This window comes from Eumetopias jubatus, unplaced genomic scaffold (genome assembly GCF_037043125.1).
Source record: "Eumetopias jubatus isolate StellerSeaLion01/CBP00866 unplaced genomic scaffold, mEumJub1_p1.0 scaffold_13, whole genome shotgun sequence".
NCBI classification, from domain to species: domain Eukaryota; kingdom Metazoa; phylum Chordata; class Mammalia; order Carnivora; family Otariidae; genus Eumetopias; species Eumetopias jubatus.
This window is the reverse complement of record NW_028274819.1, coordinates 9282997-9299452: the sequence shown is the minus strand read 5'-3', so window position 1 is coordinate 9299452 and position 16456 is coordinate 9282997. Positions and strand designations below refer to the sequence as shown.

At 51.6% G+C, this 16456-nt stretch overlaps 1 protein-coding gene and 1 long non-coding RNA gene across 2 annotated transcripts; one reads left to right on the top strand and one right to left on the bottom strand.

The window, feature by feature from the left end:
• The first annotated feature begins 274 nt into the window (after positions 1–274).
• LOC114220382 (uncharacterized) lies at positions 275–1275 on the top strand. Its single transcript, XR_003611552.2, has 2 exons — positions 275–400; positions 969–1275. It is a non-coding gene; the product is annotated as an uncharacterized LOC114220382 (long non-coding RNA).
• A 4655-nt stretch (positions 1276–5930) lies between these two features.
• Positions 5931–16081, bottom strand: EEF1G (eukaryotic translation elongation factor 1 gamma). The gene is made up of 10 exons (XM_028117970.2): positions 16000–16081; positions 14771–14929; positions 13779–13842; positions 13481–13623; positions 12785–12928; positions 10518–10647; positions 9953–10157; positions 6631–6803; positions 6412–6536; positions 5931–6173 (listed from the first exon to the last, which is right to left on the bottom strand). Exons 1-10 carry the CDS (start codon positions 16009–16011, stop codon positions 6015–6017), a joined length of 1314 nt encoding a protein of 437 aa, XP_027973771.1. The 5' UTR covers positions 16012–16081; the 3' UTR covers positions 5931–6014.
• Positions 16082–16456: the final 375 nt, after the last annotated feature.

The window sequence follows — 16456 nt, the reverse complement described above, 5'->3', positions numbered from 1 at the left end:
TTTCATTGCTTCCTAATCTGTCTTCCCCAGTGATGCTGGGATCCAGACATTATTGCCTAAGCAATTCTGAAACCCCAAACTCCTAACCCAAACTCAAAATATGAAGCCAAGTATTCCAGCTCAGTTCAAACCCCAGCCTGTACTTAAACCTCGGACTTCAAATAAGGAGTTCCTGAATCACTCAGATCAGACAGCCGGGATACCGGAAACCCGCCCATTATACTCGGTCCTAATTGAAATCTTCAGGCCAAAGCAGAACCTAAGTTAAAGCTGACTAGAGAACAAGAGACTGCACGCAGGGCTCTGAGTACAGACTCTGGGAGGAAAGAAGGCACAGAACGAGCGTCCAGGCAAGAGAAAGGAGACAAAGTGGGCAGGGAGCGCAGGACAGGTGGACATGGTGAGAAATGGCCTGGAGGCTGGGGAGGTGTGGGTGTGCAGATGCGGGGAGAGCAAGAAGAGAGGGGAAATGGGGAGCTGAAGTTAAGGAACACAAGGGGGCGGAACACGAATGAATAGGGCTGTGAAGGGGAGGGAGGGGGGCCGAAAAGCAGAGCTCAGAACTGAGCTGGGGACGGGGCAGGACGACGGTAAACAGGAGCCAAGGGAGGGAGGGAGCCGGAGGGAGCGGAGGGAGCAGCAGACGCCCCTGCCCGCTCCCCTCCCCAGCAGGGAGCGGGGAGCGGGCAGGGAGGGGAGCACCAGCCTCCTCTCCCCTTTTTTGGAATCTGCCTTTCCGCCACCCTTTCCAACTTCCTCTGCCTTTCCTCCAGTTCCGGGGGGTATGGGGCACCAGCCCGGGTTTCCCTCCCTCTGCCGCTTGCACTTCCCAAGTCCAGTCTAAGGAGATTAGACTGAGCAGTGAAGGCAGGGCCTCAGCTGCCCAGAGCCTGAGTCACCACATAGTTGAGGTTCCTGTCACCATAAGTCCCGCCTCTGCTACACCCTGCGCCCTCTGCCCGCCCCAGGACTTGGAGGACTTGGAGCGCGGGGTGTTGACCTGCCCTGGGACCTGCTCTACTTCTGTGCTCAATACCCAGCCAGGGCTGCTGGCAGCCTTGGATACCACCCTCTGTCTGCCTCGGAAACCAAGTGTGCTTGGTCCATCATAGTCGCCCCGCAACTTTGGGAGAAGCGCCGCCCTCCTGCTCTTAGGAAGCAAAGTGACTCAGTGAATGGCTTCGCGAACTATGGAAAGACTTGCATGCACCCTTGATAAGTCACTTCCCCTCTCTGCGCTCGTTTCCTCCTGGCTACAGTAAAGGGACTACCTAACGGGGTCTCTCGGGCAATCCTGCATGAGGTACCTTCTGTAAGTCTGAGTCCAAGAGATGGAGTGTTCCCACTGAGGAGGGTGGGATAAAGTAGCATGTTTGCTCACCCCTGTCCTAACAGGAGTGGGTGGGGTAGGGCCCAGGCACTGCCACAATAGGGCAGCCAACACCCTTGGCAACTCGGTGATTCAGACCCCACAGAGAGTTGGCCTGGCAGGAAAGCACCCGTGGCTTCCCTGTGACTCAGGGGAAATGCAGATCTCCCTGAAGAATGACTGGCCAGGGACCCGTTATAACCAACTCATCTCCCCTGCACCTAGAAAGTTTCCGGTCCCAGTGTAGCCCTAAGCTCATGGGACCGCCTCCCTGGCCTACTCAGCTGCTTCCAGCCCTCCTACCTGGCCCTGGCAAGCCCTCTACCCTCGGCCTTCAACTCCATAGCCTTCCCTGCCCTGCCATGTCCCCTCAGTCACCCTTTGGCTCTGCCCAACCTCACTATCCACCCCCATCCTGGCAGAGCCAGCCAGATGATTGCAAAAGGGCTGAGCCAGCGAGAGAGGCCCTCACATGACACCTGTTCCTGCTTCGGAGGGGAGGGGGCAGCTGGAAGTAGAGGGAAGCACATTCCATGGGAGATCCGATCAGAAATAGCCCCAAACCCTGACCGTCTGGCCCCTGCTCTGCACATGGCCAAGCCCATCGTGTAAACAAGCTCCTGTCAGTAGGCGCCCCCTTTGGAATCCTGAGGAAATGAGGAAAGCAGAGGGTAGGGGGAGGTTCCCCCGAAAGGGAGGGGGCCACAAGAATGAAAAGAGCCCCAGGAACACCTAGAGACCCAGGGTCACCAAGGACACCTTTGCCACTTAAGCAGCCCCACGTGCCCATGGCATTCTGCCTCTTCCGAGACACTCAAGTGACTACAGCACAGAGCTCAGCAGCCACCTTGACCGCCATTCCAGCCATCGCTTGGGTGCTGAAGCACTGGGACACCCCAGTAATTCCACTGGAGTAAAACGACAGCCTCCCCCGGGAGCCGTGCCAGCCTGATTAGAGCAAACAGACAGGAGCAGGTGACTGTTTCCCTAACCTTTCAGGAGCACTGGCATTTTAGCTCCACGGCATGGGGGGTGGGGGCACGGAGAAGAGGGTGAGGACCCCAGAACGGCACTCAAACACACAGACGACCAGAGCCAGCTGGGGAAGTTACCCTGCAGTGTAGGTACGGCTGGTGGGGTGAGCCAGGGAAGCCACAGTCACCCAGGAAAACCCACTTGACGTGTGGAGGGAAAGTTCTGGGTTCCGAGGACAAAGAGTGCTGGTTGCCATGAAAACCACAATATTGATTTCAGAAATGACTGGGTGGATCCTCCAAAACACTTCATTCCTCTCCCTTCAACATTCTAGAGCCTTCCCCCACCTCTCAAAAGGGGAAGTGGCACTTCTGGGGCATGTGGGCAGCTGGTGGGATGGGTCTGACCCAGGGTGCCGAGCAGCTGTCCAGCTCCAGCTCAAACAGGACAGGAAAAAAAGGAGACAATCTAGGTCTTTCTTGGAAGAACTTAAGGCTTTAGGCGTCTTAATAAGTGACGTAAGCAGGAGGGCCAACAAAGCTAAAATAAATAGCTGCTCATAACCAGTATCTACCGGTTTGTATACAGGCTGAACCAAGTCTCAGGCATTCCCATTCATGCGCTGGGCTCGGTAAAGACTTCCTCTGCAGCGGGGACGATGGATGGAGCTACAGAGTCTTATGCTGAGTGAAATAGGTTCGTCAGAGAACGACAAATACCGTATGCTTTCACTCGTATATGGAATTTAAAAAACAAAACAAATGAGCAAAGGGAAAAAAAAGAGACAGACCAAGAAACAGACTCCTAACTATAGAGAGCAAACTGGAGGTTCCCAGAGTGGAGGGGGTGAGGAGATGGGTGAAACAGGGGATGGGGATCAAGGAGTGCCCTTGTCCGATGAGCACTGCGGATATATGGAAGTGTTAAGTCACTCTATGGTACACCTGAAACTAATATAACACTGTATGTTAACTACACTCAATTAAAATAAAGATTTCAGGGGCGCCTGGGTGGCTCAGTTGGTTAAGCGACTGCCTTCAGCTCAGGTTATGATCCTGGAGTCCCGGGATCGAGTCCCGCATCGGGCTCCCTGCTCAGGAGGGAGTCTGCTTCTCCCTCTGACCCTCCCCCCTCCCTGTGCTCTCTCTCTCTCTCTCTCTCCATTTCTCATTCTCGCTCTTTCAAATAAATAAATAAATAAAATCTTTAAAAAAAAAAAGAAAATATTTCTTTAAAAAAAATAAAATAAAATAAAGATTTCATCTTCAGTCGAAAGCACCTGAGCCCAGACCCCTCTCCCTTCTCCACCACCTCTTCTAGACGCTCTAAGATTTTGCCCAGTAAGTGGATAAAACGGCTCCCTCCTTCCATCTTACTCTAGTTCTCCAAGATCACGCCCTGTTCTCAGCCCCGACCCACTCACAAGGCCCCCTTCCCTTTCCTCCCTGCGACTCCGGCCCGGGCCCCAGCAGGCACGCGCTGCAGTGTGGGCGCCGGGATGCCAGCTCTAGGTGGTGCGCGGGTGGCACGAGCCTCCCGGGCATGTCAGGAAATGGGCCCAACAACCAGAGACGGCCCCCTGGCGCAGGCGCTCACTGGCCGCCGGGGCGAGCCGGGCGGGGCCGGGAGGAGCAGGGCAGCCGGGCCAAGCTCCAGAGCTCCAGCAAGCGCGGGGCCCCAGCCAGGATCGGGAGGGCGCGAGTCCCAAGCACAGCCCCAAGCCCGCGGCTGTGCGGTGACTCAGGCCTCCCCGGGGCAGGGCGGGACCGAACCAACTCCAGCTGGACCTCCCCTTTCCCCCCGCCCCACATCTGCCGCTAGAAACTCCTGCTGTTAACCTCTTTCTTGCCCACCAGGGCAGGGCAAAGGCCCTCTAGTTCCAACCAGCTTTGGAGGCCAACAGCTACCCTGCCCGAGGCCACACACCCTCCCCCTGGGCTGCCCACCCCACCTCCGTTTGAGGGTCCTGGCCCTCCCCCAAGCACAGGCCTGGCCTCATCCAACAACCTGGCCAACTCTCCTCTGCACCAAACCACCAGCACTTGAGGCACCGGAGGCAGGACGTGCAGATGAGTCACCCTTCCTGCAGTCTGAGGGAGGCTGAGAGGCGGGATCCCCCAGACCCGCCCAGTCCACGTTGGGGTGCCAGGCCTGCTACTGCCCAAGTTCTAGCCCCCCCTGCTGAAACCCCGTTTTCTGCAGCAGGGCCCCACACCTGGTCTCTGGCCTGCCCCTTCAAACCTTGTAGAACTGGGGTCTCTCCCGACTAAGTCCTCAGCTACTGGGAAGGTCAAGGATACTGGGAAGAGGGTGAAGATTACACAAGCGAAGGAGCAGGGAGGTGTGGTGGGAAACGGAATTTGTGAAGGGAGTCTGACAGGTTAGGTGAGGCCCCGGCACCCAGCGCAGGGCCCAACCCAGCCAGCAACTAGCACTTTTAGATTCTAACCAAGAGCAGCCCGGAATGTTTGGAAGCAAGACAGGTGGCAAGTTTGGATCCAACTCAATATGACCTGCCAGGGAGCAAACCCTGAGCAAGAACCAGCCCATCCTCACCCAGCTGGATTCCACACTGGGACTCTCCTCCGCCCATTCTTCCCAGAACCCCAACTGTAGTCCAAGTACCCAGCTAGATGACTGCCCTACACTCTCCCAAGCTACCAGACCATCTGTACCTGGAAAGATCACCTTCTTCCCCTCCCATGCTAAGCCCTTCTCTGTGCTTGGACTAAGGGTGGGAGAGAAATAACACGTATAAAACCATAAACTAGAGACCAAAGGTTGAATCGTGACTGTTTCTGCATCTGCCTCAAAATGTGAATCAAACTGGAGCTTTCCAACTTCACCTGAACTGGTAATACACAGGGAGACCTTCAATGCTTTTCAGAAAGACAATAGAAAAAAAAGACAAAGTAGGAACAAGACCCTGTGAAGAAAGGGCATGATAAAAATTAAGCTCAAGAGAGAAAAACTAATACCCCCGGTCTGAGTGGGTTCTTGGGTGGCAAGTCAGACTGCTCCACATTCCAGGAAGCAGCAGGGCACATTTCCAGTACAAGCTCCAGTGACACCCACTGGGGTCAAAATCCTGTCTCCAGAGGCAAGCCACTTACATCTCCGAACCCCACTTCCTTATGAGAAAGTAGGAATACCCCAGAGATGATCCGCAGCCAGGTTAGTGCCAACAGGCCGGTCCTGTTCTGAGTAGTCTGTGCCTGATATTCCTGCCTGTTTGAAATATTTCAACTAAGACCCTCGATGCCACCTCCCTCCCTCCCAGGGCAACTGTGAGAAATAACGTGAAGTTCCTCCAAACACTGTGCGCTTTCATACCTTAGCAATCCGGTCCTGAAGAATTGGGTAGTTACCAAGCTCCATGTCACCACCCACCCTAACTGCATCCAGTCTTTCCCAGCTAGGCTAGAAGTCAGTCATCACAGTACAGGCAGAGCAGAGGCCTCTCTTCTGCCCTTCCGAAGACTCCTCTCCTGCAAAGGGAGGTACTGCAGGCCCAGAAAATACCCTGCTCCAACGTATCTATACTCCCCTTTGAAGAAGCCATGACTCATAAAGGAGGCAGGACAGCTAAGGGTTCAATGTTCAGTTTCCTTTAATGACCCCCATCTCCCTGAAGGGCGGGTACAGGCAGCTAGGCGATGGCAAGACATGTTCACTTGAAGATCTTGCCCTGATTGAAGGTTTTGCCCACATGCTGGAAGGCCCCCTCCCAGGAAAAGTACTCTCGAACCAGCGTCTGGGTCTCCTCGCTGCCAGGATCCAGTTTCCGCCATGTGTACGACTCGTAGTCCACCTGCCAGTCTGGACTCAGCTGCGGATAGAAAGCCAGGTTAAGCAGCATGTGGTCAGTTACCAGACACTGTCCCATAGCTGTTACTTCCAGCTCAGACCCACGTCATCAGGTCCTAAAAGGCAGTGACCATGGCAGTCCTTCCTGTACACACTCCCTTAACTCTCCTGAATGCCTACAAGCGCAGGGATGCCGGCGGACTTCCCATCCCCTTGCCCCACCCTGAAGAGACAGACTCCTCCCCTACACCTTTCCTCACCGGAAAGGCAAGCTCCTGGCCTCGGAAGACCCAAACTCCAGAAATGGAGCTGCTATTGTTGGTTCCAAAGAGGATGACACTGGCAAAGGCATTCTTCCTCAGCTTGTCCAACCGCTGGAACATTCCTGAAGGGTCGAGGGAGAACACGCAGCCTTTAGAATCACATCCCCCACTGCCTCGTCCTCCCCCTTCCTCTTCCTAGACCCACCCCCTTCTCACCAGTGATGAGGTTACAGCTCATGAAGGTCTGGGTGAGCTCCTCAGGGAAGCGGTACTCAGCGTACCACAGAGACCAGCCATCCTTATCAAAGTGCTCCCAAAAATACGGCAGCGCCACAGAAAGTGTGTCCTCGTTGGAGTACTTGCGCTTAAATTCGTCCAACACAAAGGTACTGAATGGAGAAAAAAAGCAAGGTCAATGGGCAGAAAGCCCTCCTGAAGCAACAAACGGTTGCCAGGCTAAGAGAAACTAAGGGCAAATTTCACTTAAAATATACTGGTTTAAAGGAGGAGGTCACTGGATCGGCAGGTGGGTACAACCTTGTAAGGGAAGAGAGCGAAGGGCATATAAAGAGGGGCATAGGGCACTCCTCTGCTCCCTATCTGCAGCCTAAGTCAGCTAAGCTTGAGGAGGGTGGGACCCACCGGGCTGGGGGGGAAGGGGGCGCAAGAAAAGCACGGAAAACTGCTGCCCCCTGGTGGAGACCCAGAATGAACGCTCCTCCTTCGAGGGCCTGCCCCCTTCAGGGCCCTTTCCCACTGAGTCACACTCAGTCCCTGACTCACCAAAGTCTCTTCCCCGACCACAGGCCTCTTGGGGTTACACACACTACAGTGTGACAGCAATGTAAGTAGCAAATGCTATCAAAGGGCCTCCGCCCCAGGCCCCAGACCTTATACCCGTGGCCTTGAGTCACTCTGCCCGGAAACAGGCCCCAATGCTGCAAAGCCCTTAGTTCAGATATTTGAAGCAACCTGGCACACGGAAGGCTCTGCCCTGTAGAGAGTCCCTCCCCTCGTGGTAGGGTGCGCTTTCTTTCTTTTCAGTTATAAAAAACCACATGCTGACTGAAGAAAATCACCCACAATGCCAGCAAACAATAGAACGGATTAATATGTTTATGTCCTTCCCGCTGGTGGCTTCCAGAGCTGGTGGCTTTCCAGAGACGATGTGTGGAGTTCTGTGCCTTCCATGATTTGTTCATTTAATACTGTCACCCCATCAGGAATTCTTTTTTACAAGTGTTTTAAGAATTTTTTATTTATTCATTTGCAAGAGAAAGAGAGAGAAAGCGAGAGCACAAGCAGGGAGGAAGGTGAGAGGCAGAGGGAGAAGTAGACTCCCCGCTGAGCAAGGACCCAGATACGGGACTCGATCCCAGGACCCCGGGATCACGACCTGAGCCGAAGGCAGATGCTTAACTGACTGAGTCACCCAGGCGTCCCTTACAAATGTTTTAGTGGCTAAATAATCCTCTACTGTATGACTGTGCCATAAACCTATTTTAAAAAACCTTTGCTAAATGTTTAATTGGCTGAATCATTCATTAGTATAAATAATGCCAACAAACCCTAGAGTTAAAACCATTCCTTTCCCTCTTTCCAGATAAGGTTAAGTGGTGTGACCTGCCCACTGTCACAATGTAGCAAAGGAGAAGCTGCCCTTGAACCCTGGGTCCTTCGTTCCTTCCCAAATCTGTAACGGAGACCTCGTCTGAGGAGTTTCCACCTCAACCACCCAAAAAAGGGACTGGGGATTTTTTCTTCACCCCCTCCTGAACTGTTCGAACTTTATAATTTATGACCATGTTGTATCCATTTCTCCCCAGATGAGGAAAGGCTCTGAATGGCTCCTGAAACAAGTGTAGCTGGAAGGCACTAAAAGAACTAGAACTGGGATGCCTGGGTGGCTCAGTCAGTTAAGTGGCTGCCTTCAGCTCAGGTCCCAATCCCAGGGTCCTGGGATCGAGCCCCATGTGGGGCTCCCTGCTCAGCGGGGCACCTGCTTCTCCCTCTCCCCCTGCTCATGCTCTCTTGCAAATAAATCTTTAAAATAAATAAATAACTAGAATTAACTCTTGACAAACAGCAGTCTTCATCTTTGAAGACATTACCTCTGTGGCGTTAAAAATCCTGGGGAAAATCATCTTGGCAGCCCAAGAGAGCACCATGGTAATACAGCAAATTGGTATTAACTGATATTCCCAAAAGGATCTAACTTTATTAACGATTTTCAGTCTATTGGTGATTTGTTTTCTGCCCAGAATACACAGACCTAATATACGTGAAAATCTCTAGCTATCAATTAACTGGGTCTGTGTTACGGCAGCATATGTAACTGGGCTTAGTTATCACAGCTTATGTGCACGCACCAAAAATCCTGCTCACTCCTGACCTGTCCCTGTGTTAGGTTCAAGATCAATCACCTCAGTTCAAAAAGAAATACATCTGTAAAGAGCAGCTGCATCTGGAGACTTCCTTGGTCTTGTACGAAGTGCCTGGGCCTAAGAACTACACTCCTTGCTCCCCAAACGGGGCGCCTGGGTGGCACAGTCAGTTAAGCACCGGACTCTTGATTTCGGCTCAGTCACAATCTCAGGGTTGTGAGATCGAGCCTCATTTGAGCTCCACACTCAATGGGGAGTCTGCTTCTCTCTCTCCCCCTCTGCCCCTCCCCCTGCTCATGCATGTGCCCCCCCAAATAAAATCTTAAAAAAAAAAAAAACACAACCATTACCAAATGGGGGAGGGTGAACCCTGTTCAACTCCAACAGACCAACACAGTGCAAGGCTGGATGGCTTTAGGAAAGGCAAAGTGAATGGGTGAAAAAAGCAGAGAGCAAAGAGAACCAAGTGAAGTAGCTCCGGACAAGACAGGTCTCATAATGCTTGCAATTCTAATGAAACGACCCAGGGCAGTAGCTGATGACGAGTATAGAATAGCAGGCAAGTACTAGATGTCCCGCTTTTTTCACACCAGAAAGTTTCCTCTTCTTCCAAAAACCTCAACCTTTACTGAAAAGGTTGGCAGTGGATGGGGTGATGACCATCCCATCTACTTCCTCCTTGAGAAGTTTAATTCCCCCAATCTGGGAAACAATGAAGCAGACAGGCACTGTGGAGTCATGGTCAGCCTCCCTTCTCAGTGAGAATGTTTATACTGTCTGTTCATCAAAAGAGTAAAAATACAGGGCGCCTGAGTGGCTCAGTCAGTGGTGTCTGCCTTCGGCTCAGGTCATGATCCCAGAGTCCTGGGACGGAACCCCACGTCGGGCTCCTTGCTCAGTGGGGAGCCTGCTTCTGCTTGTGCTCGCACACGCGCGTACCCTCTCTCTCTCTCTCAAAATAAAATCTTTAGAAAAAAAAAAATCCACCCAATTTTTGAGTATAAACTCAAGAAGTTGTTTTCCTTGCAAATAAAACATCATACATTGCAATTTTATACAGACAACCTAAAACGGCCCTGGCTGTGAGAGGGGAACACACTAGGCGAAAACCGGCCTTCTTTAGTCCCACACCCCCTACCCTCCAATACCTTTACCTCTTGGGCAGGTGAGCAAAGGGGTCCTTGGCCTTCGGCTCAGCAGCCAGTGCCTGCTCACATTCATCCATCTCCTCCTCAGGAGCAGGGGCAGCAGCCTTTTTCTCCTCTTTCCGTTCAGCCTGGGGCTTCTGCTTCTCTTCCCGAGAACCCTTCTCTTTCCGTGGGGTGTCCTTTTTAGGCTGGCTCTCTGCAAACTTTTTAGCTGGGGCAGAGAAAGGTAGAAGTCAGTGTCCTGCCTCTTCCCATATGCCCCTAAAGGCAGGCAGCGAACAAGGTGATGGAGGAAACTGCTGGGTGGGACGACTACGGGATCTAGGCCCTGCCGTGCTCGGCCGCCAGCTCCCGGTAGGTCCTGGAGCAAGAACACAACACTCGGCAACACACACACGGGCACCGCGGTTTGTCTGTTAACGCCAACGAAGGAAAGTCTGTGCGCGTATCAAGTATTGGTCACTATGTGGGATACCCTACACTCTGTGGGTCCACATAACCTGGAGGCTTGATGGGCAATCGAGGGGCGGAGACCAAGCCGGGCCACGCGCTCCTCCCCGAGCAGACTCACCGTCAAACTGGGCCATCTTCTCGCAGAGCTTCACCTCCCCCAGGATGGCCCGGAACTGTGGCTGGTTGATGCAGGTGACGAACCAGCGGGTGGTATTGGGGAAAGCCTGGCGGAAAGAAGGCTCCAGGACCTGTCAGAACACAGAGCAGAAGCAAAGGTCTTGAGGGGTTTCAAGCCAGAGACCTTTGTCTCTTTCTACACCAAGGCTCCATCTCCCTCTCAAGCCCGAGAGGGCAGCTCCCTAGATACCATCTGACCCTGGAGGGCTGCTTCTCATTGACCTTCCTCATTTATAGGACAGTCCAACTTAACGCACACTTGATCCCGTCTTTCGTTTACAACAAATCTACTTGATAGATATGTTCATATGGAGCCTTACTCCTTTTACAAAACCATTTCACACCTACACATTCTATTCTTTTAAATGTCATGTGTCAGGGCGCCTGGGTGGCTCAGTCGGTGAAGCGTCTGCCTTTGGCTCAGGTCATGGTCCCAGGGTCCTGGGATTGAGCCCCCTGGGATGAGCCCCCCTGCTCAGCAGGGAGCCTGCTTCTCCCTCTCCCTTTGCCCTACCCCCGTGTTCTATCTCTTCCCCTCTCACATACATAAGTAAAGTCTTTAAAAAAAAAAGTCACAGGGGCGCCTAAGTGGCTCAGTTGGTTGGGCAACTGCCTTCGGCTCAGGTCACGATCCTGGAGTCCCGGGATCGAGTCCCACATCGGGCTCCCTGCTCAGCAGGGAGTCTGCTTCTCCCTCTGACCCTCTTCCCTCTCCTGCTCTCTCTCATTCTCTCTCTCAAATAAATAAATAAAATCTTTAAAAAAAAATAAAAATTAAAAATTAAAAAAAGTCACACGTCAATAAAACTAAAAGCAAAGGTGGGCAACACAGCTACCAATACTCATTTTGCCAAATAAACAAGATAACAAAAACATTAACAACACGATATGTACTTTTCTTCCACCAAACTTCAGAAATTAAAGAATATTCAATAACCCCAAAAAATTAAAAATAAAAAAATAACTATTTCAGAGTCACACACAGTCCTTTAAACTAAACTTAGCTTTGTGATGAACTTATTTACCATCTTTTAGTTTGCTAAGACCAGAGGGAAACTAATTCTGTCACAGAGACAGACCAGAGCAGTCAGTTCTATAGTACTGGTTCTGCAGTACTTGGGTTCAAATCCGACGCCACCACTTACCAGCTATGTGCCGTTGGGCCAGGTTCCATTTCTCCTCACCCATACAACAGGTAAAAACCAAGAGGATCCCTGCAAGGCCTCTGGCACAGGGTCTGACACAAAGTAGGTGCTTTTTTTCCCCCCAGTTATTAAACTACCATTCTGGACTAGTATCAGTCCAAGAGCTGCTAGGATGCCTGGGTGGCTCAGTCACTTGGGCTTCTGCCTTTGGCTCAGGTCATGATCCCAGGGTCCAGGGATGGAGCCCCACACTGGGCTCCCTGCTCAGCGGGGAGCCTGCTTCTCCCTCTGCCATTCCCCCTGCTTATGCTGTCTCTTTCTCTCTCTCAAATAAATAAATTAAATCTTTAAATTAAAAACAAACACACACAGGGGCGCCTGGGTGGTCGGTTGAGCATCTGCCTTTGGCTCAGGTCATGATCTCAGGGTCCTGGGATCGAGCCCCGCATCAGGCTTCCTGCTCAGTGGAGAGTCAGCTTCTCCCTCTCCCCTGCTTGTGCTTTCTCTCTCCCTCAAATAAATAAATAATCTTAAAAAAAAAAAAAAAAGTTTAAAAAAGAGCTGCTGCTCTGCAACATGTCATCTTCTTTGACCCAGTAACCTCAAGACTAATTATTACCTCGCCGGTTTTACAGCTTACAGAGAAGAAAAAGAACTAAAGGAATTCCTTCTCCCCCTCTCAAACACATACACATCCCTCTACCTACAACGCTAAGTAATGAAGCCAACTGAACCTAGCCTGCCTCCCAAACATCTTGATACTGAAGCTACCAGCCCTACCTCCGTCTTTACAACTAACCACAAGCATAGCTGGACTTCCCAAAAAATACGGAAACAAACTAAACATCTTTGCTGCCAAACAGAAACTTAGGAAACAGAACGTTACCAAACTTCTCAGAGGAGAGAAAGCAGTCACTCAAACTTGGGATCCCTAGAGACCAGCTGTTACCGGACACTCTCTCATATCCAAGTCCTCGGCAGAATTCAGGGTAACCTGGAAGACTCATCAGGTCGTTTCTAACCGCCCCCACCCTCTGCCAACCTGATCCTTTATAAACGTCACCTGTTTATAGAGCCACAACAGGGTGCAGACGACTGTGATGTCAGCCAGTGTCACACGTTCGCCCACCAGGAAAGTCCTAGTCTTCAAGTGAGCATCCAGTAGCCCCAGAATTCGCCTCACTTCCTCCTTTGCATTCTCTGTGGCCTATTGATTTAAAATGATCAAAAGCTTAATAGTAGGTACCCATCCCTTTCCCTGCTCCCCTCCCCCAACAACAGGACAAAGGTAGCTATTTCATTTACTAAATTCTGGCTCATCCCCATCCTCTTTCAATGGAGTCAGATCCTAGGATCACTCCAAATGTATCACAAATGAAGCTCTCCATGTCAAATTTCCTCATGGAGCAGTCTGGATTAATGTCCCACTATACTGACCTACTCCTTTACCTTTGGATTTTAGAAAGAACCTTAGAAGTCATTTGGTTTAACCACCCCCCTAGCCATTTGGTATGGCTTTTCTACAGCAGAAATCTCTCTTCTGACCACTCACAACAGGCACCACTTCCACTGGGTCTGTGTGACAAAGAACCCAGATATCATCAACTGCAACTCATATTCACACCCCAATGATGAGGTCTTTTATTACCCACATATTCTTAGCATCCCCTTCTCTCAATCTATTTTATTTCTTACTTCCTGACGCTCAGGAGCTGATGCCATCCCTGCCCTTGGCTTCTCCCCCAGTTCCAAGGCTTACCTGCTTATTGTGGTGCATGATGCCCAAGGTGGGGAACACCCAGGTACTGGCTGGGGGCACTATGTCACTATCAGCAAAGCTCACCCACTGCACCACCTGGGCTGCTGCCTCTGGAGTACTTCCCCGCAGCTCCTCATTGCTCACTGCAGAGGCAGAACACAAAGGTCAGAACTTTGGGGTCATGCCAACATCAATCCAAGTCCATGAAAATTCCTCTCCTGTCCACTCCAGTTCACCCTCATCCTCTCCTACCTCCTTCATTCCAGATCTTCCCATTCCCACACCCACTGCAAATTACCATAGTAGGCAATGGCATTGCTCTCGAACACACAGAATCCATCGTCACCCTCAAATGCTGGAACCTGGGACAAAACAGTCAAAAGATAAGTAAAATTCAGAAAAATAAGTGAAATACACAGGAAGTTCTCACTAGCCAATCCCAGGAAGTGAAATCATTTTGGATAAGAGTTCTTACATAAGGCTGACAACCCTTACTCAGCAAACTATTGATACAAACTACTGGTACTACCGGTAACCCAGGAACGAGAAATATTTAATTTTTTTCCCCTTACAATCTAAACTCACATTAAGAAACCCCAAAGATTTAGATATTTTCAAATGTTTATATAAAATCCCTCAATCAAATAGACAAAAAATCAAAAACCAAGGGTCATATCTCTGTCCATATTCTTTAAAGTATGGCTCCCCAGACTACATTTCTCTCTTCTCCGTTTAGCATGGTTATTTATCGATCTCTATAAGCCCCTTGGCTGGCTCATGGTAGATATCTGATACATTTGCACTGAAAATCAAACCTCACTCCCACAAATACAAAGAAACCTGTGAATTTTGTAACAAGTCACTGGACAGCTCTGAGTTATTTCTAACTACATGTAAATCTACATTCAGCTCTAAATAAAAAGAATTTTAAGTCACTGAAATGCAAAGAAAAAAGATACTTATACGGAAAGCTCCCTTTTAAAGATGGAGACCAACTTCATTTTTTTTTTTAAGATTTTATTTATTTATTTGAGAGAGAGAGAGAGAATGAGAGATAGAAAGCACGAGAGGGAAGAGGGTCAGAGGGAGAAGCAGACTCCCTGCTGAGCAGGAAGCCCGATGTGGGACTCGATCCCGGGACTCCAGGATCATGACCTGAGCCCAAGGCAGTCGCTTAACCAACTGAGCCACCCAGGCGCCCTAAAGATGGAGACCCATCTGCAGAGTGAGACAATCTCAGGGCTCCTTGAGTTCTCAGGACCTAAGACCCCTCTCCACTTTCCTACTTACCTTGCCGGCAGGAAATTTACGGAGAAATTCAGGGGTGCGGTTGGTTTGGCCGAAGTGGAAGTGGGGTGGTGCGGAGAGCACGCGGACCTGAGCCCCACTGTACTGAGCAGCAATGAGAGCCTTGAAGGCCCTCCAGTTTTCAGGATATGTGTACAGGGTCTATGGGAGAAAGGGGGGAGGGAATATTAATGAGTAAAAAGGTCCCAGTCCTAAATGTCACCTCCCAAGATAAATTCCCTGAGTTATTCCCAATCTGTTCAACTCACTTTTACTCCCCCTGGTGAACCAAACTCTCTAGTATTGGTCATGTGTAATCAGAGTCCTCTGAAATACCAAAGACAGAACTACACACCAACTGCTAAATAAAGCTTGTTGACAGGCTTGACCTTCCCTAAGGACAGCTCCAGAAGCATTCTCATCTCGAATACATCGTCGAGAAACCCAGAACCTGTAGCTCCCTCAGACTCCACCTGCCGACACACACACACTCCTCCCTTCCCGGAGCCCTGGTTTCATTCATTGACGGTGAGCGAGTACCTGCCTACTCCACTGCGGAGCCGCTCACCCCTTCCAAAGCATCACCCTTGTCTCTCACACACACCATTTCCAAGTTACCCTCAGAAGAGCAACGGAGAAACCGAATGGCATCTTCTCTTCCTAAATCAACTCGTTCTCCCCAAAGAACCCCTCCTTCTTGTCACGCGTACCGTCCCTCCGGTTGTCCCGCAGTGAGTTCCCTGGCGTTGGCTTCTCCTTCTATTAACCTGGCCAGCACGTGTGACTCCACCGTCCGGAGAGTCCTCCCACTCCCAAACCTCCCCGCCAGACGACCCTTAACCGGAGGCAGCCGTACCTGCCCACAAAGACCCTCCTCTTCACCCCGTCCCTGCTGCTGCCCCACAAAACGGTCGCAAAAGTTCTGTCAACCTGCCCGGATCCCACGTCTCGAGGCGGCAATGAACCCGAACCCCTTTCTCAGGCCCCAGACGGCCAGGACCCAACATCTCTTTTCTCCTCTACCCCAGACCCTTCCACCTCTTTGGCCTCCTAGAGTCCCAGCCTCAGTTCCCCTCCGGGGCCTGGAAGCCTTGCTCTTCAACGGTACGGTCTCTAGACCCCGGATCAGTTCCCCACTCGGCTCCAGAACTCCTCTGACGCGGGAGGGCCCTACTCGGGCAGAGGATGGCGTCGGATACGGTGACCTGGATCGCCGGAGCCGGCAAACTTACCCCAGCCGCCATGGTGATTCCGCAGAGAAAGGGGGTGGGGCTCTCCGCGGTGCCGCAAAGTAAGCCGTCAGGGAGAGGAGGGGGGCAAGGGGGGAGCCGTGGAGAAACAGCAGCCGCAAAGCGAGGACGGCACAGAAGGCATACGCACGACAGTTCGGTCTCCCGCGGCGGCTGAATTGGAGAAAGAAGGGGGTGGGGCCTGCTGGTTGGCGAGGCGGAAAGCTCGCGCCTGCGCAGTGAGGCTCTTGGCTGGCCCGCCCGGCCCTCCCGTCCAGGCTTGGCCAATGCGAGTCCCGACGTGGAGGTTGAAGGCGCGGAGGATAAACTGAGAACGAGCTGGAAAACCTCCCCTTGTCTGCGACGTGGCACAGCTGCCAACTCCGCGCCGCGCCGGCTCCCAGAGGCGTTCCCCTCCAGCTCGGGAACCCACGGTGACTTGACGGAGATCCTGCCAGGC